At 46.5% G+C, this 22,854-nt stretch overlaps 2 protein-coding genes across 4 annotated transcripts in view; one reads left to right on the top strand and one right to left on the bottom strand.

The window, feature by feature from the left end:
* The window catches only part of LOC115914688 (integrator complex subunit 6-like), a 40,040-nt gene extending 31,945 nt beyond the window's left edge, over positions 1–8,095 (top strand). Inside the window, exons 11-19 of one of the 3 annotated variants that reach the window (XR_004061444.1) lie at positions 14–124; positions 1,784–1,999; positions 2,477–2,600; positions 3,136–3,278; positions 3,935–4,166; positions 4,785–5,177; positions 6,553–6,646; positions 7,071–7,372; positions 7,809–8,083. Coding sequence is in view for 1 of the 3 variants with exons in the window: in XM_030967321.1 (XP_030823181.1) it covers positions 14–124; positions 1,784–1,999; positions 2,477–2,600; positions 3,136–3,278; positions 3,935–4,166; positions 4,785–5,177; positions 6,553–6,646; positions 7,071–7,170 (1,413 nt within the window). In the remaining 2 variants the exon portion in view is untranslated. Of the gene's footprint in view, positions 1–13; positions 125–1,783; positions 2,000–2,476; positions 2,601–3,135; positions 3,279–3,934; positions 4,167–4,784; positions 5,178–6,552; positions 6,647–7,070 lie in introns of all 3 variants that reach the window. The other 2 variants (XR_004061443.1, XM_030967321.1) reach the window with 2 other exon arrangements.
* A 9,754-nt stretch (positions 8,096–17,849) lies between these two features.
* Positions 17,850–22,537, bottom strand: MMGT1 (membrane magnesium transporter 1). Its single transcript, XM_030967560.1, has 4 exons — positions 22,443–22,537; positions 21,859–21,911; positions 20,936–21,039; positions 17,850–19,963 (listed from the first exon to the last, which is right to left on the bottom strand). Exons 1-4 carry the CDS (start codon positions 22,522–22,524, stop codon positions 19,801–19,803), a joined length of 402 nt encoding a protein of 133 aa, XP_030823420.1. The 5' UTR covers positions 22,525–22,537; the 3' UTR covers positions 17,850–19,800.
* Positions 22,538–22,854: the final 317 nt, after the last annotated feature.

Raw genomic sequence — 22,854 nt, 5'->3', positions numbered from 1 at the left:
GTTTTCCTTATAGCCATTAAAGAAAGCCCTAAGGATGATGGGAGCTCCAAATCTGATATCAGATAATTTAGATTGTGGACTTAGTTACAGTGTTATCTCTTACCTTAAAAAACTCAGCCAACAGGTAGTATTGATGAAACCTTTGCAATTAGAAGTGCGTTGATTATTTAGTTTGTGGTAATCTCATTATAAAGCAGTTAATCCCTGTGGGAGTTCATATGGGTGTGCAGCATATATTATAATTGAAGATTGGTGAGCATTTCCCCTGCAAATATGGATGAATCCAGTATGGTTCTGTAGCCAGTGATTGTGCCTTCTGTAAGTGGTGGAGAGGAATGCAAATGAAACCTCTTCAGCTATACTTAAAATATTTGCTAGATTTTAAACTCCAAAGATAATCATTAATTGGATTTATGCTTCCTCTTGCCGTTGTTCTTCACAGCTGAAGTCAGAGGCTTGCTTTCAGTCTCATGTTTATTTCCATGTCTCCCTTGGCAATGCGTATTTTCAAAAAAAAATTACTATGTTCTTGTCCGTGGGGAGTAAAATCACAGTTCAGGCTTCATATCTGAGCTTCCTGTTTCCTTCAGGTCAGAGTCTATGTGTTAAGTGTGACCTGGTGGGAAATAATCCTGTCTATCCTTTTCTCTTTGCCAAGACTGCCATCCCAGGTGTAAGGGCCTGGAAGTTCTTCCTCCTTAGCACGAGGAGCTCTTAAAACAGCAGTTCAATATCTAGAAAGCAGTGGGGAAGCACCCTTTAAAATTAAAAAGCAAAAATCCTCCGCCTTAAAGAATGCACAAAATACATCCCAGAGCCTCTGAATGACTGAGCCTCTACTAGACATAAAACTTCCTGTGGTATTTTGGTAATCCAATGATATGCAAATTGATATGATTTATCTGCACTGTGGAGTTGGAATGACTGGAGATGGCTGCTGTGGCTCTCACAGGCGTTCTCAGCACATGGAACAGTTTGAATGTGTGGAATGCATTATCAGCTGCTCTATAGGCACAGGCAATTCCAGAATTCTGCTGTGCTCCTGCTGTCCTTAAATTCAATTTCCCACAGATAATGAAGCAAACTGTGCAGAGGAGGAGATCTGGGGGAAGTGGCTTGCAATCACAGTGGGTTCTGGGGTTTTGGTTGGTTGGGTGTTTTTTTTTTTTCTTTGGAGGTATTGCTAGTGGGTAAAAAAAACCTTAACTCTGAATACAGTTAGAAGTTAATACAGTAAAATTCTCTGTAGCTGTAATAAGAAATCTGTGCTAATTGGAGAGGTGATACATTTTTAGAAATGTACTCATAAAACAGATTTCTATTGCAACTTTTCTCCCTTATATTTTTGCAAGCATACAGGGCAAACCTTAGTTCATAGGTTCAAAAATAAACTGAAATTTTATTACTGTGTCTGAGTAATACTATTGTTTTAAATGCAATTTTTTGTAACCTGAGGATCCTACCTTCCATTTTGTTTTTTCTTTCCTTTTAAAGATGGTTCTTCAGGGACACAAGAGAGTCACAGACTTGCAGCAAAATCAGGGAATATTCACAGACCTCCTACTGGCATATAAATTTAGATACACTGGCTAAATATTTTTCCATATGCTAGCACATTAGGATTTCTTTATGCTTGAGATCTAATCTATGTAATCCAATGTATCCCTGGGTAGGTAGCAGGGAACTAAATTTGTAGTTTTATTCTGCTAATGTACTGTGTGTTTTGTACTGGAAATGTGCAGTGCCTGCTGATTCTTTAACTCACGGTGTGATTCCATTTTAGACAAAAATAGAATCGGAACGGATAATAGGTTCAGTGGGTAAGAAAGTTCCACAAGAAATTGGAATAAAAGTGAAAAATCACTCCAGTGGCCTCTCCTTGGTACACAGTAGGGATTTTAAACAACTGCTGCAAGGGATCACTGGGGAATCTCCACTGAGACTGTCAGAAATGAATGTTAAAGAATTTGCTGGATTCCACATAGGACTTTTAAACAAGGTAAACAGCACTGTGATCTTGCATGACTAAGCAGTTAATCTCATCTGTTTTATATGGGTAACTTTTATGGATTTAGTGTAGAAGAAAGTACCTTTGCTGTACTGTGATGAGTACAGCATAGATATAAAGAGGGAGAAGAGTAAATGCAGATTTTTTGCACTTGATTTTGGGACACTGTTTGAAAACCCCGTGGTAGTTCATGAAAATTACTGTGTTTTAAGTGCCAGTCTCTGCAAAAGACAGCTATTGTTGTTCATCCACAAATTAATGTGCTTACTCTTAATGGAGCTGAAAGCACTAATGCTGAATAAGGTCGTGTTGAAAAGACGGCCACTGAGCTGCTTGTATCCAGTTATGAAGCTCTAAAGTTACTTAACATTTTTTAAAAGTTAATGTTATTACAGTTCTTAGTGGAATTTCTCCATGCGTGAGAACTGTTGGATTAACTGAGAGTTACTTATTTTGTTACAAAACTAGGACTTGAAGCCACAGGCATTCAGAAATGCATATGATATTCCTCGTCGCAGTCTTCTAGACCAGCTAACGAGAATGAGAACCAACCTTCTGAAAACACACAGGCTTATCTTGGGGCAGGATGAAGGTAAGGAATCACAATTCTTCATTAAGAGTTTGAAGAGAATACATCTATTTTTGTTCTTTCCTTAAGGTAGTGGTTCTTGGTGTGAGGGCAGAGGTGGCCATTGCATCTCTTGCTGAGTCAGACAATGTCCTTTTCTTAACTCTGAAGGGGAAGAAAGGAAATCTTTGCCTTCTGTCATGCAAGATGTGATGCTGGCTTTGAAATTTAAAAATAAGAGTTCCATGGGAGAGCTTTCACATTCACCAGGATTCAGTAGACATGTGTTATAAAGTGATGGGAGCTTAAGACAGAGAGCAGCTCTCTTTGTTTTTTGTGAGGTGCTGGTGATCTAAAGATGCAGTTGTCGGGATAGAAATTAAACTTGCTTATTTTTTATTCTTATTATTATTAGGCTTATTTCCACAATTGTAGTCTTAGCTCATCCTCTGTAGTCAAAAGAAATAATCAGTTCAAGTTCTTAAATGCTAACGCTTGAGGTGTGAAGTTTGTATTGCCTTAATTTTAAGACTAAATTAAGATCTTGTTTCTGTTGCAGACTGCCTTCATAGTGTTCCTGTTGCTCAGATGGGAAATTACCAGGAATACCTGAAAATGATGCCTTCACCTCTTCGGGAAATTGACCCAGATCAACCAAAAAGACTCCATACATTTGGCAATCCATTTAAACAGGACAAGAAGGTAGGAGGGGCCTTGCTGCCTGCTGTGCCTTTATATTTAATGCAACTTGAAATAATTTGTGTGTAGGGGGATAGAATATAAGAAAATACAGATAGTGTAGAAAGTAATCTTACCCCAAGGAATTGCAACTGGGCCAACGGTCAAAGATTAGGAACAGGCCTGACTTTTAACAGGCCCCAGCTGTAACCAGTGAGAAGAAGAGGGCTATAAATGAGTGGGTTGGTTGGTTGAGAGGGGAACTGGAGTCAATTGGCTGCTTTGTGAAGAAGAGTGAATGCTCTGAGGAGCTGCCCAGGAGAAACACCAAGAAGGTGTGAAACTTTTGCGATAAGGAGACAACAGTATGGAACCCCTGCAATAAGATGACAACATTTGTGCATAGAATTTCTCCCCCACAAAAACAATACATTGCTAACCTGTGCAGGCTGTGGAAAGGAGGGATGTCTCCCATGTGGTCCAGGAGGAATGTGTATGGAATTGTGCTGCTTTACAGAGTGGCACTGGGCTCTCTCTGGTTACGGTGGGTGTGTCTGTTCTGAGAGCTGTCAAGTGTTCTGAAAGCCACTTGAGTCTGAACACAGAGGGACTCAATCATCAGTGGATTGGTCAAACAGTTGCTGCTTTGTACTGCTACTGAAATTATTACTTCTTTTCAGGGTATGATGATAGATGAGGCCGATGAGTTTGTGGCCGGGCCCCAGAACAAGATCAAGCGTCCCGGGGAGCCGAACACGCCGGCATCGCTGAAGCGGCGGCGCAGCCTGTCCCCCCTGCTGCGGCGCCCGCAGGCACCGCCCGTCGTCACCAACCACGTCGGGGGCAAGGGGCCACCCCCTGCTCCTGGCTCCCCCTCCTACCTGAGCCTCAAGGGGATCCCAGCAAGTAAAGGTATGCTGAGCTGGGGTGCAGCAGCTCGGGTAGTGGGGGGATCTGGGGAGGAAGGGAAAAGGTTCTGGCAGCGCGTCCGTGCGTCGCTGTTGTGTGAGAGTGGGTTTCTTTTGTTGGCTTAGGTGAACAGGTTGCTGCTACAGCAATGAAATCTGAAATTAAAACAAACTGTTTGGAGATAGAAGGTATCTCAGATCGGCTTTTAGTTTTTCTTTGTGTATTCTGTGGTGAAGAAGGAAAGTTAAAATACAGTTGTTTCCTTTCCCACAAATAGGAATTTTCATACCCACCGATTGCAGCAAATGGAGTCAGAAGAAAACTCTGTTAGCTGGGTTTGGGGAAGAGAAGGAGGACATGAGTTTTACTTGGGAGTCGTGACATTGCACTAAGAATACAGAACATGGTGACTCAGCAGTAATGATAGGACATGCAGCAGTCCAAAGGAGAAGTATTCCCTTGGTCACATCCACAGCTGAATAAAAGTGTTGGAGTATTGTCCAGTGCTGTCAGATTGCTACACACTATAGCACTTCAGACAAAAAGGATACAGAGCTATTTCTGTTTGGTTATTTGATGCTGCACTTATGCACCAGTAAGATACGTATTTTTCACTTGTAGATACCAGTAACAATGTTGTCCAAGATGGCAATGGAGAGAAGAAAGCAGAAAATTGTCAGTCAATGGAGAAGCAAATTGATGGCTTACCTGTGCAAATGGCTCCGGTGGTTCCAGCTGCTGTGGGAGAGGATGAGATGTTACCCAATGACTTAGACTCCTTGCCTGTTGAATTCAATTGTTTAAGTGAAGATGGGTTGGATCATAAACCTGGTACCAACGCACTTGTTCAAGGGCCTGTGAGTTACAGTGTGAGTGGAGATGACCAAAAGCGGGCCATGGAGTCTACTTCTGAATCTGTGCCAAATTCCTTTAAAATAACACCTACCATGTTGGAGGGAAGCAATGCTGACATCAAAATTAAAGTGATGAAAGAGGTTCGCAAACCTGGAAGAAGTAAGTTATTTGGGTTTCTTTATTTTAGTAGTATATATTATATGTGGTGTGAGAGAGAAGACTTTTCCTGGAAGGAAGGAGCTATTTTCAGTATACACACAACTTCAGATTTTGAGTAATTTCTGGTTGCTCATAAATGAGCAATGGAGGGGCAAAAAAGGAGGAAATGCTGGGCAGGTGAGTTGAGGTTCAGACTTGTGCTTGGGAGGTTGAGTGCCAAGTCACCCTGCTTTGCCCTTGAAGACAGGTTCACAGGTCTAAGAGGTGCCCTGTAAAAGCAGCACCTTTCAGAGGTTTTGGTTTTGTTACAAATGATCTAATGAGACTGAATACTCTGCCCTAGGCTGCACTGCTCCTGTGTACACGAAGTGTACTTGTTGCTGTGTGTCCATCAAAACTCCCTTTTGCAGGGCAAAGGCGCATTTCTCTAAGGGTGTGCATCTTGGAATATGCTTGAAAGGGAAGAGTAACAGTTTATAGCAGTGTGATCTTTCAAAAAAATTTTTTGTGAGACTAATTAGTGATGAAACACTAAAAGTTGCAAACTCTTAAGAATTGAAGACTAAAAGTGACAGTCTGCAAAGTGGGCTCATCCAATTTTATACCAAATTCATGCCTAGTAAATGGTGATGCAGAGTGAAACTGTTCAGTGTGAGTCACCTGTCTTGCTGCAGAATTCAAGCAGTCATCAGAGAAAGAAGCTAAATTGTAGTGACTTGAATATGTAATTTGTTCAGAGGTCTCACCATTTATGCTCCCTCTGCTTGCTGCATCACTCTGAGCAGACTCTTGATCACAGCACCATAAATGTATTCATACAGGGGTCAGTTATGGGAAGTAGTGAAACAATACTGGTTTTAAATTTGTTTCCAATTTAATATGTCCAGTTTATTCTTTTGCAGTGGACATACTTACCTTGTACCAATGAGACAGTGTTGTGCTCACACTAAGGGATGATAATTTGTCTTTCTAGAGATGTAATGGCAACCTGTACTTGCAGAAACGATGGCTCCAGGCCAGATCAGGGTTTGGTGGCCCTGTGTGTGTTAACTGTGATCATGGAAATGGGAGGCTTCTCTCTACCAGCCTGCATTTGCTGAGGATAAATGTTCCTACCTGCTGCTTTTTAAAGAGAACCTTAATCTTTGGTGCCACATTTGAATTCCCAGATCATCAGTATTACTTTAAATTATTCTGTCACCTGTGTTATGCTCTTAAAGCTAGTGCAGGTGTTTTTCTTGCCTTACTTGTGTTTTATCATACAGAGATACATGAAACTAAGCTTTGTTTTTCCTTCTTGCCTCTTGAGCTTTTCTGCAATTTTATCTGCAACATTCATTTTTAATACTTGGTTGAATTTTTATCTTTTTTTTAGATTATGAAAAAATATTTTCTCTTCTTGAGGAGGTGCAAGGACCTATGGAAATTCAGAAGTATTTCATTGAATTTGCTATCAAGGAAGCAGCAAGGTTTGTATAGATAGAAATGACTCAGAGTCACAAATTTAATATTAATTTAGATCATGGTAGTAAATAATAAACTATCAGGGCTAGTATTCTGATTTTCTCTTTTGACATATTTAAATATTATAATTGTTTTAGTGGTCAAACTACTGTTACATTTTTATGTAGTAAATGACATCAAAGTTTAAATATGAATTAGGGAGATAACAGGTTGTTCTTGAAGACCAGCTCAAAATACGAGTGGGTTGGGGAGGGGCAGATGTAGTAAATTAAATTTTCTAGCTATTCTAATGCCAGAAATAAAGCAAGCTCTTCCCTACTGGAAACAGAGAGCCTCTGGGAATACGATTTGTCATGGCTGAACATTCTTGAGTTGTTCAACTGTATTTTTGGAAGAAGAAATTTATATTGCTCTCCCTCTCTTTTGTAGGTTTAAAAAACGGGTCTTAATACAACACTTAGAGAGAATACTAGAGGAACTAGATTTCACCAGCCCACCCAACAGAGTTAATCATGTCAACAGCAGATAATAATGAACCAGCCAGACCAGTGCGGACCAGGAACGAGTTTGCTGTGCCACAGAAGAGTGGAAGAGGACGAGGCTGCTGCCCTCACCATCTCGGCAGTCAAGTGATTTTACTGTCACAGTCTGAGAAGAAGCAGTGGAGCTTTAACTTTAAGAGCCTGATTCGGCAGAAGCTGGGCTATAACCTTAAGGATTTGCTATGAAAGGTGTGGCTTTTTCCTGTGGAGGGTGCTCTTTGCTCAACAGGCGGAAGAAAATAACCATTGCTGCCCCTCCTGCAGGTGATGAGAATTTACTCATTTGAACGCTGTCATTAGACATTTACGTGCTATAGGCAGCAGGTTGCACTAAAATGGGGCACTGTCAAATGCACACACTGTCTGCATCGTGGAGAGAGCCCGTGTGTTCCCAAAAAAACCCTCCCAGAAACACCTGCACTGGTAAAATTGCATGTTGCCACCACAGAGACGAGGGTCTTGTTCCCAAGAACTGCTAGCCATGCCTTTAAACTTGAGATTCAGTGTAGATTGAGAGTAAAGAAACTGCTATTGTGTTAATGAAAGCTAAAGACAGCCCTGTGACTGTTACCACCTGATGGTCACTAAACAATCTACCTCAGACTCTCTTCTGTTTTGTCTGCAGACATTATGAAAGTGCACCTGAGGCTTCCCAGGTCCCCGACTTCAGTTCTCTTTCATCCTGTGAGGAGGACGGAGATTCTTCAGGTGGCCTTGGCACACGCTGTGCTTTGGAAGCACTAAAAGGAAACGCTTTTAAAAACGTGTATTTTAATGTTCATACAAAAGAGATTATTTTGAACAGTATTGTTACCAGATCACTAATTTGATATTTTAACTGTATAAATTTTTTGGAACATATGTATATATAAAATAAACCATTTTATTAATTTTTAAGAAGTGCTAATCTGAGGAGTCTGTAGCGGGCAGCACTGAGTTCCTCCAGTTGTCTGTTACCAGCAGACTGAGGATATTTTTGTAAAACCAGCTGAACGTGGTCTTTCACATCCTCAAACACAGCTTGTGGTGTTAGCTGCAGAATGTGTTTGTACCCTGGAGCAGCTGCCCAGGTGTCACTCAGCTTGGCCTCTGGGGTGCACATTTTTACTCAGTTTTGAGGGCCCTAAGTTCCAGTTTACCAAACCCTTGGTTACCTGAGCTGGTATCCTCTCCTCTGTTCCTCTTAACTATTTTGTCCCAAGGCAATTCCATATATGACAGGACATACAAAGAAGACTGAAGCCACCTGCATATAATTTTTTTTTCTCCCTAAAGCAGTACAGTACCAGTAATGTGCCAGTATGAAGTGGCTCTTGGGACGAGTGTGTATTTTCAGTTGTTTGCTCATAACCTCCTCTGATCCTCTAACAGCTTTCTTTAAAAGACAGGTTAAAGTTGTGCTTGTGCTGACTTGTGCTCTTGGCCTAGTATGGAAAATATCCCAGGGATTCCAGTGGACTGGCCAGGCAGGGAAACAGATTCTCCTGATGAGCCTGTACTTCTCTGTTCCTGCTGGTATTTTTAGTACAAACCAGCCTGTGAGACATCTTTTCCATCCGCTCTCAAGCAGTGGCCTTGGTTTCCTTGGAAGATGCAGTTTGACCATTGGAATGGCACCAGTGAAATCCAAGAAGGAAATGAAATTCAAGAAGGAAATGAAATACAGCAGCAGCAAATCTCTGTCACAGTGGATATGAATGAAGTGACATGGGAGAAGGCATACTAAAATGTGCCCTGATTCTTAGAAGTTACTTTTATTCATCTGTGCAGATGAATAAAATTGAATATTTATTTCAAAACCCACAAATACCTTGAAATGATACAAAGGAGCATTTACTCCTTCAGATTTCATATGGCAGCTGTTTGTCACTGTGATCGACATCCCATGCCAAGTGTTGGACTCTTGTAAGGGATTTTATTTACAGAGGGTCAGATATACTGTGCATACCTAGTTGTAAAACAGCCTGGTTAAATGCATCAAGTTGCCTGTAGTGTGCTATTCTTGAAATAGTAGGTGATAAGAGGAGACAGCATTCTTCCTAATAGTTAATGGCTGTTTTAGTTTTCATCACTGATTCCAGAGACACTCACTTGATCATTGTGTGTCTGAGCAGGGGCCATATTTTTCACCAGTGACCTTTGCAGTGTGTAACTCTGCTCTTTTGGTGGGATGCAGTTGGCTGCCAAATCAGCTGCAGGGAGCTGGTAACTTCCATGCACTCCTTTGGAATCTTGCATCTCAGAAGCTACAAAATATTCAAGTGCAAGCAGTGGGAATGTTCCCTGACCTCACCATTATTTTATTTGAATAGATTGAATTTGAGTTAGAATATTAGAGCAGCAGAAACCGTGTAGTGAACTGGACATGAACCTTCATAAGAAGGAAGGAAGGAAGATGTCCTCAGGGGTTGTCAGTGGAGAGATGAAGAAAAAGGAGCAACAGCAGTTGATGAGAGCACACACAGCCCTGAATTCCACATGGAAATGGCTCATTTAGGAAGCAGCACAACTGGTTTAAGAAGATTCTTAAAGGAGATAATTTCTTGTGAGCCAGACCCCAGTGCTGGATGTGGGTGGGACGTGCCTTGGACAAACACAGTCCCAAGCTGTGCTGGCACTTCAGGGACAGCCAGGAGAGCCGTGCTGGTGTCAGGCCTTGCCTTTCCTGGGACAGAGCACAGCCCAGCAGCACGAGCTGTGTCACCAGGGCTGTAACCTGGGTGACAGCTGAGCCTCTCACAGCACGAGTGTCCCTCAGCAAGGGCTCAGGAGAGAGGATGGCTCCACTGATGCATCCTGGAATTGGAAGCCATTCCATTCGTACTTTGCTTAAACTTACATGTTTGAGCCCTTGTTTATGTAAGGTTGAAATAATGTGGCACAGTTGAACGTTGGGATGTAGGGAAGAAACGTGGCTCTATGTTTCCTGTAAGGAGCACTGTTCAACAATCTGAGTTAACAAATTTAGCGCTTGCCTTCCTTGGGTTGGAAGGGTTGTGAGGTACTTTGGAGCCTGGATACCTGTGTGAGTTCTGCTGCATCTGAGAGTTTTCTGACCCTCTCTTAACTAGGCCTCCTCAGTATGTGTTACCTTTATTTTTTCCCCTGTAGACATCAAGGGTTTTTCCTCCTAAGCCCTGCAGCACCCAGGCTGGTCACTGTGGCAGGTGTCTGTTGGGTGCTGCTGTTCCCACTTTGGGGGTGCAGTGCATTTATTTTATTTATGTCTGTTCTTGCCCGGGTTTAACCAGCATCAGAGAGTGATTGTCATCTTCCAAAACAGCAGAGGCTCTTACTGTGCTGTGCTTGACTGTGCTGTGGTCAAGCAATTTTATGTCTCCCTTTGCAGAAAACTGTAAAAAAACCCCCTCAAACCTATTTTTTTTTTTTTTTTTTTCCATCTGGTAATTTTCTCTTGGTTCTTCCTCTAAACTGCCTGGCTGAAATGGCAGCAGCATATGCTGTTGAGTTTCATTTCTTTTGGTCTGTTCTTTAGTATCTACTCAGAAACTTCTGATGGAAAAATACAAGAAATGCATTACCTAACAGGAACAAACGGTTAAAAAAAACCTGTAAAGCTCAATTACAGTGTTTCATACCAGCAACATGGCAACATCACACCTTTAGCAAATGGACTTGAGAGTGCTTGTCTTGAGAATGTGCAACCTAGTTAAGCAGAAAACAAGGCCGAAGATACTTCAGATCTGGCAGACAGAAGGTTTGGCAGAGATCTGGAGGAAGGATGTTAGTCACTGGAATTAAAAGGAGCTGCTGCTTGCAGGTCTGCAAAAACAAGTTGAAGTCTATCCTAAGTGGAAAAGGAAGAAACTGGAGAAGAATGCCTTGGGATTTAGCAAAAACCTGGCCTGCAGGAGTTGTTAAGCTGTATTCTAAATCTGAATCTTGAGATCATTTCAAGGAAGACATAACAAAAAATGCTGAACTTTCCTGAAGTTATCCATTCAGTTGATCTGCATCCTGGCTTGTTGTTTCATCACTGAAAGACTGTTGGCTTGGCTTTGGCATTGGTGTTTTTCTTGTCTCGGTCTGTGATGTGGTGTTGTTTCTTGGTAGTGGCTAAAGCAGTGTGGCAGGGGAGCCCTGTGGTTGTCCATGGAGCTGGAAATGCAGACAGGGGGTGTGGGAAGAGTTGGTGGAAAAGGCAAGTGCTGCTTGTGTGCTGTGGGAGGTGGTTCAGCTTCACCTCTTCCATGTCAGAACCTTCATTTTAAAAGTGCACAAAATGCTTTTTGAGGCTGGGAGCACAGATCTGATGCCTTGAGCAGCTGATTACTCAGAGTTCAGAGGATGGATGTGCCAAGGAAGGAGTTAAATTGTTGTACAGACTTGTACAGCCTTGTGGTAAATGCTGGAGCATGTTTCCATAGGCAGTGGAAGAACTGAGCTGCACATGCCTTCACCCACACAGCTTTGCCAGGAATGGGGACTGCTGGTGCCATGTAAGGAAAATTGCCCTTCACCAGGAGCTGGGGAGTGCTCAAAGCAGCTGCATATTTCTTCAGATTTTTAGCTTGGGATGAAACTCTCAAACAATTTATATTGAAGTCCAGAAGAATAGTTTGGCCTGGAAAGGTGTTGGAATGGAAACCTCAGATGAGATTTTTGCTGGAGATGTGATGTTTTTGAGAGCTTGGGGAAGTTTTATCTTTACATCTGCAGTGGGAATTTGATGGCTGTTTCCTAGTCCTGGATCATGTCCAGCTGCTGTGGAAGTAGCTGGATCCTTGGCACTTGTACATGCTTGCTGTCATCTCCATCACTGTCACTCCTCTAATGCAAACAGTCTTGCATAATGTCCCTTCAAATATTGGACACCTCTGGCAATTTGCTGAATCCCAGTGCTCCACTTGCCACTGCTGAGCAGCTGGTAGGAGGGACAGAGCTTTTTGGGAATGATCCCCATGGTGTGTGCTCATTTACAAAGTACTTAGAGCAGAGCCCTGCAGGATGCTGAACAGGAGGTGTGGGTTTTAAAGCATTTTGGTAGTTGTTAGGGCAAAGCTCTTCTTGCATGGTCAGCCTGTTTCTTGTCATTTATTCCAGAGTAGGGGTATATTTAAGTGTTAAATTGTATTTGTAAATATTTAATATGTAGAATATATCAGAGAGGTTTTGCAAAGGATGGAGTTGGGAGACACCCCTTGCTTCATCTTGCAGCTGTGACCCATGAGTTTGTGCAGAGGTGGCCCTTGCAGAGAAGGATGCTGGGCTGTGCTCAGGTTTTCCACAGGTCAGGGACTGCTCTGGAAGCATCCCAGGTCTTGGATCAGTGGCAGTAGGCAAATGGAGCTGATTTTTGTTGGGTTTGTGGAAATGTACTTGCTGTTCCTTGAGGTGGTGGTAGCAGTGTGAGCAGTTCCTGTCTGGGCACAGCTTTGAGAGCTGAGGAGGCTGTTGGGGTAGTTGGGGTTTGAGCAGCCACAGGTCTGGTCAGGGCATGCTGCTCTAGTGGCTGCCTGATCGCCTGGCACTGGGTGTCTCAGGGATCAGGGGTGCTTTCCTAAGTAGGACAGAAATAAAAATGAGCCCTGTTCCCCAAGACTAGAAAGTGATTAAAAAAAAAGGCATTTTGCTGATTGCAGATGATTATAATGCAGCTGTTCGACAGTGACATCCCAGCCATGGAAAAATAACATTGATTCTTTGAGCTGTTTTCCAGTCTGCACAGCATATTAAAACCCTTCATGCACAGCTGGCACATTTAACTTTGATTATGTTGTTGAAGTGACTGATCTGAGAGCAGCCTGGATCCCAGTTGCTTGCAGAATTTGAAAATAAGATTGTTCCAATTCATCTGCAGTTGGTTATTTTGGAAGAGAGACAAGCTATCTAGAGCACTTTTAGGGCTGCTAATTAAAGTCTTGTGGCTCTCTGAGAGTGCCTTTAAAGACGGATGGAGGGACTTACCCAAGGTCATACAGTGTGTCACTAACAAAGATGATTACAAAATCTGTGCCCTAATTTGGTCTTGCACACTTGAATTATTTCCCTGGTGTGGACAATCCTACCACAAACCAGCACACTGCCTGCTGGGCTCTTGTACATGTCAGTGGGCTCCTTTTTCCCTGTGCTCTCCCACCCGCTAGCTGGGTCTGGCATGGGAGCAGCATGAGGTGGAGGCAGGGCAGGCTCCCTGCTGCTTCCACACAGAGGTGGCTGCAGTGGGTGCCTTTTGGCTGGAAGTGTGCTTCTGGGGCTGGAAAAAAGCAGGAGCTTGGAAAGGAAGGTAGGAGGACTGCAGAGAAGCTGCCCAAGCCTTTTGGCACTTGTGGTGGTGCTGCCTCTTTTTTAGTTTGGATTCTGACCTGAGCTGCTCCAGCACCTTTCGTTTCCCAGCTCAGTGAAGGCACATTTTGAAATTCCACTGGCATCCCTGGGTTCAGGGCTCCTCCCTCTGCACACACAGAACTTAGGAACTGCTCTCCAAAATGATCATTAGTGGAAAAGGAGACGGTGGGGGACTCGGGAGCTCTGGAAGAGGCTGTTTTAAGCGTATCCCATCCATCAAACCCTCCCGCAGGAGTTCTGTCAGAGAACAGGAATGCCAGGAGCTGGATGTGGGCAGGGCATGCTGGGGCTCGGTGAGCTGGGAGGGCTCTCACCGAGCTGCTGCTGCGGCAGCGCCTGCGGCTTCCAGCAGGTGAAACGGGGTCACAGCGACTCCTGGGAACTGGCTGTGAATTCCCGCAGGAAAGGCAGCTCTGGTGAGTCACGGCCCCGGCTGTGGTGGGAAATGGTTGCTGGATAATAGGATGAGTGATGGTGGTGGCTTTTCTTCACACATCAGGACCCTGAGGAGGCTCTGACCTCATGGGGCAGCTCAAAGCTGTTTTTTTGTCTGAATTCCAGGTGGCCAGAGGTGAATTCCTGCAAATGTAGATACAACAGGCCCTCCTTCCCAGGGTATGCCTTGCATCCCTGGACCTGGTGTACCCACTGTTGTAGGGAGAAGGGGATGTGAAGGTAAGGAGATGAAAGGGGCAGCTCTTGCTATGATAGGAAAGCAGACAGAGGTTGAAAACCTGTCCCTGTTATGTTCAGGCATGAGGTGGGAGAATTGAGGGACTGAGCAGTGCTGAGTTTGGGGGGTTGGTGCTGTGCTCAGTGTGAGGCTGGCGTGGGGCCCTGCAAGGGGGTTTTGTGCTGATGGAGTGCTCTGCTCTGTCTGGAGCTCATCTGTCCTGACTTACTTCTTATTTCACTGCTCCTGTTTTGACTTGCACTTCATCTCTGTGGAGGATCCCATTGCTCTGCTCCTGGAGTGTGGTGGGCTTGAGCTTCAGGTCTGCCCCTTCAAGCTCTGCAGCTGCTGCTTGAGCACAAGAAGCAAAGGCAGAGAAGAAAGTGCCTTGGGACTCAGGCCCACTGCCCCCATGCTGGGAGACAGCTCAGGCTGTTCCCATGGTTGTTTGTCCTCCCTGCCAGCCCAGGACAGCCCAAGGCAGCAGCGTGGCCATGGCCATGCTTGGCCACCAGCAGAGCAGGGTTTTTAACCAGCCCTGGTGCATCCTGTGGGATATGTGGGTCCCTCCCATAGGAGATGAACATGGGGCTCACTCTCCTGTGGATTTCCCTTTGTGATCTGAAGCTGCTGTATTTAAACAGGGATGGGAGGAGCAGCTGGCTCCAGTTTCAGAGTGGTGGTGGTGACTTCGAAATGGTGCCACCATCTCCAAGGTCCCTCAGCAGGGATCTGTGTGTGTCAGGAGGCTGTAGAGCAGCATGGTGGCCTTGGGCAAGGAGGGGGCATTATCTGACCCCTTCTCTCCCCTCCATGTGCGTTGCATTGTGCTGGGGAGGTGGTGCCTCACTGGGGGCTCACCCAGGCCTTTGGGTGCCTTGGAGGCTTCAGTAATGGCCCAGGGAGTGACAGCCTGGTGTACATGTGGGGAGCAGGAGTGGAGTCCCTCTTTGGACTGCCTGCCAAACTGGCTGCTCCAAAACTGCTCTGGGCTGCGTTCTGTTTTGTGCACTTCTGCTCCAGCCTTTGCTGTGCACAGAGGATGCTCCTCCTGCATCCTGGAGCAGCCTGTGGCTCTGGGGACATCAGCACTGGCCTTTTGTGGCTGGTACTGAACTGCTCTAAAATACACAGCAGAAATACCATGGGGAAAGAGGGGAATATTTTCTTCCCTTCTATTATTTTTTTTTCTGAAATGCAAAGTGAAGGGCCCCTGCAGCACAGCCTGCTTCAGGCAGATCCTGGGGAAACTGGTTCAGCCAGCACCAGTCTGGGCAGGGAGGGCACTGCCAGTGCTGGGTGCTCTGCGTGGCAGCACTGGGGTATGAACTGGGAATAAACATCCACATCTCTCTGTGTGGGGGGCTGTGGGTTCCCCAGGACCACTGGCATAGGGTGAGCCATTGATAATCCAAATGTCACCTTTTTTTTTTTTTTTTTTCCATCTCCCTACCCATTAAAATGGCCTGGGAAGCTGTGACACCACACAGCCTGGGTCCCTGCCAAGGAGCCCTGGGGCTTGTGTCCTTGCTCACACTGCCAGACTCCCGGCTGCCTCGCTGCTCTGTGAACTCCCATTTGCCTTTCTTGGCTGGAAAAAGGATTAAGTTAGCAGGACAGGAAAATTAATTAGCTGCCATTTTAAGGATGTAGCTTTCGTCGCAGTTCAAAGTGTTTGGAAATGGCATTGTGTCACTGAGACCAAGCTAGGGTTGATTAAAAGGCTTTTACCTGCTGGAATATCAGATTTATTTCCGCCAGGGTTCTGCCCCTGGTGATTATGGCTTCAAGGTGAACCTCAAGGCCAAATCCAAGGAGTGTTTTGCCTTTGCTGTTAGTTCTGGCTGTGGAAAGCTGGTACCAAAGTCTTTTCTGCTTGTTTAACATTCAAAATAGCCTTGCTTTGCCCTTCCCCTCTGCAGGCAGCCTGCCAGTCTGGCACAGCATGGCTGGGACAGCAGGGAACTGCAGAGCTGCAGCTTCCCTGCCTGGCTGGGGGCTTCCCACTGGGAGCCTGGGGGCAACACCGTGGCCCTGGATGCTCTGGGGTGAGCCACAGCCTTCCCAAATTGTCTGGTGGAAAACTGCTGTTAGTGCAGGTGGCAAAAGGGAGCAGAAATGGTGCCACCCTTGGTGGGGGGCTGTATCCAGCTGGAGGATGTCCCCACAGTCGTGTCCTTGTGAAGGTGTCAGAGATGGAGAAGGGCAGATCTGCTGCAGTGTGGTGAAGTGTGAGAGAACCCGAACCGTGGGAAGCGAGTGATAAGGAAGTGAAAAATCATTTTAGGGTTAGAAAGTAATAGTCATTCCCTGCTTTCTTCAGCAAGGGGGACTGTGGGTGCTCCAGAGCACCTGGAAGGGGCCACGAGCTGCCAGCTTTCCTGAGAAAGCTGTGCTCCACTTTGGGCAGCAGTGGGGACATGGAGCAGACTGCAGCGATGGCTCTGTCTGGGACACACAGAGGGGACACATCAGATGTGTGACCAGGGGGATTTCCACACATGGTGCTGCATTTCAGCCCTCACTGACCTCTAGAGTAAGTGCTTCTGCCAGCTGCACTCCCATTCCAGCCTCACATGGAAGGGCTGCACGAGTGACCAATCTCCAACACAAACTGTGGTCCCCATGCCCCCACCTGCAAGGGTGTAAATGACTCTTGCCCTCCTTAGCAATTCCCCACTGAGCTCTCACTGCAGTAGTTCAAAAACCCAACAAAATTAATGCAGATTAAAGCTGCTACTTCAGCAATGAATGGAAATTACCAGCACATATTTTTTATTTTACTATTTAATGTAGTAGAAATATCAGGGCTTGTAGCCAAAGCAATTCAAGATGTGATGGCTGTAAATGTGCATTGGGCGAGGCTGGAAACTCTCCAGTCTAATTCAAGAAACTCTTGGCTCGACTCTTGCTTTGCTTTTGAAGAAGAGAAGCTCATCTGTGAAGAAGCCCATGCTGCAAGGTAAGCACGAGGTGGCTTTGGGAGCTGGTTAGGTGCCCCTTCCCCACACAGTTTCATTGGTGTTTTCCCTTTGTGTGCTGTGCTGGATGCAGAACTGCAGCAGCACAGAAAGCAGATGAAGGGTGAGTCTGCTGCTCTCTCTGGTGCAATCCTGATGGATGTTGTACTTGAGCAAACTCCTCCAGTGCTTTGCTAACTTTTCAACCTCCCCCAGTGGAAAAGCAGAGCAAGGAGTGAAAAGTGATCTTGCTCAAGTCCAGGATTTTAACTATCACCAGCCCTGGGAGCAGCCCGAGTGTTTCCCCCAGTGACTGTTGCAACACCAGACCTTGCAGGAGCCTGTCCCTGTGGGCTGGCAGGGGTAGATTAGCACATGGTAGAAAAGCCTTTACCGTGGTTAAACTGAAGACAGAAAATGTCAGCTCTGCCAGAGAGGATGATGAGGAGCCTCAAAGGCAAGCAGATCCCCAGGCTGGTAATATTTCCCTCCTCAGTGTTTTACTCAGCTACTTGCAACTATATTGATCCCCCCTTCTGATCTTATCTCCCAGTAATGAACACCAGGCCAGACAGCACTCTCACACAGAGCTGCCATAATTAAGGCAATCACTTCATGTCAGTGCTGGGCAGCCACTTTTAAATAGTCTTTCACTAGGGATTTGCTGCAGCAGGCTGCAGGATGGTCAGAAATAAACAAACAAACAAACACACACTTTAAGGATATCAATTTTTATTTGACATTGTGAGATCAATAAGAAAAAATAATTTGTACAGCTTTGTGATAGAACTGCTGCTGCTGCAGAGTGAGGCTACTCCTCACCAGAAGGGCCCTGAGGCAGCCCCAGGGTGCTCCCAGCAGGACCTGCTCTGAGCAGCAGGTGATGTTCTCCACCTCCCTGTCCCAGCAGCACCTCACACCTCAGGCAGGTCCTGTAGCCTTCCAGCAGCACAAATGAGGCTTCTCAGATGTTTTGTGTGAGCAGCTCTGCTCTAAGGCCCTCTGCAAAGGGCTCAGTGCAACCACAGCTGCAGAACCCGTCTGTGACAGTGCTTACTGAGCTCTGCTGTGCTTCTCCCTCCCTCTGCTAATTCTGCCTCTCCTCTGTCCCACGAGGTCAGCTGCCCTTGTTCAGCCTCCCCTCTGAGCCAGCCCTGCTCCCCAAGGGAACAGCTCTGTCTGCAGTGGAGGGATGACCCAATACTATTTCCGAGGCCTTTGGTGCTGACACCAGCAAGAGGGGAACCAGGACACTTTACGAACTCATCCTGCAGCTCAGATGCTTTCAGCTGGCAGAATAACCCTTTCTAATCAAACCCAGATGCTTTAGAGTGATTGTAGAGCAGCAGCCATGGATATTGCTCGAGCACTGGGGCACCCACTCCATAGGACGGGCAGAGCTAGAAAAAGAGACTTGGGTTTACACAGTATTTTTGCCAAGCTTTTTGCCTTTGACAGTTCTTAACAGTTAAAAAAAAACCAAACAGAACTCAACAGATGCCAGGACAAAAGGCTGAGTTTCCACTGTGTCAGTGAAACATCCTCCAACCAGGCCAAATTCTTGCTGGCCCCACCAGTACCTCAACCTACCCTCCCTCTGCTGCATCAGGGAGGTGAAAAGCCAGAGCAAGAGAGATTTTAGCATTGATTCAGCCCCTGAGGGGGGATAAGAATTTAGACATAAGTAAGAGTTAAGGACAGTTGATCAGTTCTAATACATGAAATCAAGACAGTAATATTAAACCAACGAGAGGCTCAGCTGGAAAAATCAAGGTGGAAGGCTCTGTTGGCAGAAAAGGGGTGGCTGTCCTGGATTAGTGCCAGCAAACAGAGCAAGCTGCTGGACCCTACCCCTGGACAGTTCTTACTGATACTTAAATATGAAGACGACTTGGAGGTTGTACCTGGTGCCAGTGCCACGTTCAGCACGTACACAACGTTCAGCATTCCCCAGTTCACAGCTGGAGAACGTGGAGTGTGGCAGATGAGCTGAGCTAGCTCCCCACACCAGCACCAATCACAGCCACAGCCCAGGCAGCCCGGGGCAACTCACATGAAACAAAGGAGGGCAACGAGGAAATAACGTGGTAGTGAAAAACCAGGAAAAAAAGAATAACCCTTCACACAACTGTTTTTCAGCATTGTAAAAAAATTAAAAATGAAAGCAATCTCTTTGAGTTCCCCTGCCACACTGTGCTGGTGTCCCACAGGCATTCTAGGATCAGGTGCTGCCCCTTTTCCTGCTGTTCAGCGATGCAGTGCACACAGCATTTCTGAGGGATCCATAGACTGTAGTGCAAGCAAACTGAGAAAATAAATACACTCAAACATTCCTTCCTGTCAAAGAACATTAATTGCAGGAAAAACTAGCTTGCTTTTTGTTTTAACTGAAGTTAAGTTAGCTGCAACTCGTTTTAATATCTGAAACTTTGAAGATGTGTTTCACAGCATAACTGTAGAATTTACACTGCATTGCCAATCCACAATTCAGTCATTCTCATTAACAGTGTACAAAGAAGGTCATTAGTTTATATATATATATTTATATATATATATTTTATAAAGTCTGGAAGATCAATATAAATACTGCTCCAGAAATTAAAAAAAGTGTTTACATCCCCGACTTGAATATTACATCTCAGTGTCCTGGGTTATTGGTATCATCTGTAAAAGTCTTAGCGGCGCAGAGGTTCAAGTTTTCGAAATTTCAGTGCCGAGCTGGATGACAAAGCATCTTGGTTTGAAGAAGAATTCACTGTGTCTGGGGACTGGAACAACACTCTACCACGATGATTAAATACATAAAAAGATGGATGGTTCCTTAATGTGTCAAATGTCCTTCAAAATAAATGCAAAAAGCCAAGGTTAATACTCTCTCAGAGCAGGGAGTTTAGAGCAGGCTGTCTGGGGCCTATTGACTTTAGACACAAAAATACAAGTTTTCAATCCAAACTCTTGCTTGCTTTTAAGTTTCCTAAACTAAACCAATGAGGAAATACACAGTTGTGAAAAAGCCCACAAGATGTCCATGTGACAAACCTCCCCTTCCTCTCTGGAGCCCAGGGGCAGCCTGTGGGTGCTGCTGCAGACACACCACGTGCCAGCCTTTGTTCAGATGTCACTTGTGTCACCACCCTGATGATGCTCAGCTTTCCATCCCCCTGGAGGCCTCATGCTAAAGGCTTTAGGTGAACACTCTGAAATACAATTATGTGACTTTTTCACTTCCCATACTCCCCTGTGGTTTTGGAAATGGCCTGAGAGGCAATGTCTGCTCATCCAATTTCCTGTCAAAATTGCAGAATATTCTGATTTGAAGGGACCCACAAGGATCATTGAGTCCAACTCTGAACTGAATGGCTCATAAAGCAGCTGAACCTATGACATTGGCATGCTCTAACCAACTATCCTCTTCAAAATCTTGGCCCCAAATCCCTTATTTTCTTCAAGTCTTTCAGTCCTGCCTTGAATATACTGTGTGAGACTCCAGTGACTCAGACTTGCAGTCTGAGACCATCTCATGACAGCAGGTGGTGATTCCTGAGCTCTACTTCCCAACTGCACATTTCATTCCTCTACCAAGTCTGCACAGCAGGATTTCACATGAGGAAAAGCAAGAAGTTTATTTGATTTCTGCCTGTTACCTAACTCTCCCTAAAACTCAAGACACTGTTGGCTTCTGCAAATGTGGCTGTTCCCCTGGGGTCACTGCCTACAGCAGGCACTGAAGGGCTGAGCTAGAGATGAGTGATTTCAGTTTGTACAGAGAAGCAGATACCGGTGTGTACAAAAAGAAGAAATAAAACATACTTATTTTTGAGTTCTGAAGTGGCATCCATGTCTTTAAACTCTCCTGCAATATGTGCTATCCCATAGCAGGTGACTGCAAAGGCCAGCAGAGTCTGCAGGACTATCTGCAACAGAGGGAGCACAGTGCAACACACACATCACCAGCTGTTCTGCACATTTTCCAAAAAACCTCAGCTTTCACACAGGATCTCTGCTGCTTTTCATCCAGTGACAGCAAACAGATGTGAGCAATCCAGCAGTGGGGAAACTGAGGCACGAGAGAATTAAAACTCTCTCCTATTTGCAGAGCAGAGCTCCAGCTGCCCCTGCACAGGTCTGGGTTGCACCAAGTGAATTGACTGACAGGGCTCCTCAGCAGGAGCCTGAGACCAAACCCTGTGTTCTGTGCTCTCCAGGACCCAAATTCCTGCCAGGAACACGTGCCTGGCTCTCCTGGGCACCTGACCTCCCTGCCCTTCTGATTAAGCAGAGAGGGAACAGATAACTGAAGTGGAAATTTGAAAAGCAAGCAAATAAAGCAAATAAAAGCCCCCTTCCTGAAGCAGGTTGTGCTGGGATCAAACAGCCACACTGGATAAACACGGGTCAGCCACCCAGAGCCACAGGGTGCAGGATGTTTATGCTGCAAAGGAGGTGATGGATGCAAATGCTCTCTGAGCTACATCCAGGGAATCCTGGACAAGATGCTCCAGGGTAGTTCTAAAGAGAGGGAGGTCTGGGTCTGGGGTTTGGTTTCACTGACAACTACAACACACTCAGGAAGTTGGGACGAAAGGCGTGATTCTTTTTGACAGTGGGAGCTCCACTAAAAGTGCAGCTTAAAAACTACTTCATCCTTTATGCTTGCCTAGCACATTAAGAGGAAGCAACTGAGAGACTAAACCACCGCACAGTTACACCTTTCACACACTGCAGAAACTTACATCTATGGGCAACGTTTCGTCTTCCTTTTCTGTCAACCTCATGTAAGAACGATCTACAAAACAGAAACACAGGCACGCATCAAACACTCCGTGCATGCAAACAAACAGCCCGGCAACGCGAACCCCCAGAAAAACGGCTGCAGAGCCACGGGGCAGCCTGACCCTCCCCGGGCCGCCCCCGGTGCCGCTGCTCCGGAGCGCGGCTGGTCCCCGCGCAGGCAGCCGGGAGGGAGCGGGCGGTGCGGGCGGGACGGCAGAAGCCAGGCTGAAAACGCGACCGGGCCGGGGCAGCTCCCCCTTCCCACCCTTCATTCTCCCCTCCCTTCCCGGCTGCTGCGGGCCGAGCCCCGCGCTCCCCCGGCAGCCCCGCTCTCCCCGCAGCCCGGCCCGGGCCGAGCCCCGCGCTCCCCCGGCAGCCCCGCTCTCCCCGCAGCCCGGCCCCAAGGGCAGGGCCGCCCCCGCCGGCGGGCTCGCGCCTCAGGACGATGATGATGATGCCGGCCCGGCCCGGCCCCCGCCCCGGGAGCTCCCCGTGGGCCGCGCGGGGGTGCCGGTGCCCCGGAGCACCCCCGGCGGTGACTCACGCTGCGCCGCCGAGAAGGCCGCGTGTGCCAGGGCGAACAGGCCGAGCCCCACCAGCCCCTTCCACACCGACCCCGCCGCCATCGCCGCCCGCCGCCGCCAGGGCGCCCCGGCGCGCGATGATGGCGTCACCCAGGGGGCGGGGCCAGGCCGCGCCCGAGGAGCGCGGGCGGGCAGGGGGGCGTGGCTACAGCGGCAGGAGGCGGGGCCAGGCCGCCGCTTTCCCACGTGGGGCCATTGATAAAATGCCAGGGGGTGGGTGGATCCCGAGAGAAGGGACCCATCGACCCCTCGAACAGGCCCCTTCCCTCCACCTGATCCCTTCCAGCTGAAAGCAGAGTGCAGGTACCCGAGTTAACTCCCACTTTCCACGTGTTTAACCTCAAAGCTTGAGAAACCGGTGCAAGCAAAAAC

This window comes from Camarhynchus parvulus, chromosome 4A (assembly GCF_901933205.1).
Source record: "Camarhynchus parvulus chromosome 4A, STF_HiC, whole genome shotgun sequence".
NCBI classification, from domain to species: Eukaryota; Metazoa; Chordata; class Aves; order Passeriformes; family Thraupidae; genus Camarhynchus; species Camarhynchus parvulus.
Note: the sequence above shows the minus strand (reverse complement) of the source record. Positions and strands in the feature narration are given on the sequence as shown.

Coding starts and splice junctions, on each gene's coding strand:
- MMGT1 (XM_030967560.1), bottom strand. CDS start 22,524: ATGGCGGCGGGGTCGGTGTGGAAGGGGCTGGTGGGGCTCGGCCTGTTC. Junction 21,912..22,442: donor GGCCTTCTCGGCGGCGCAGC/GTGAGTCACCGC, acceptor TCTGTTTTGTAG/ATCGTTCTTACATGAGGTTG. Junction 21,040..21,858: donor ACGAAACGTTGCCCATAGAT/GTAAGTTTCTGC, acceptor CCTCTGTTGCAG/ATAGTCCTGCAGACTCTGCT.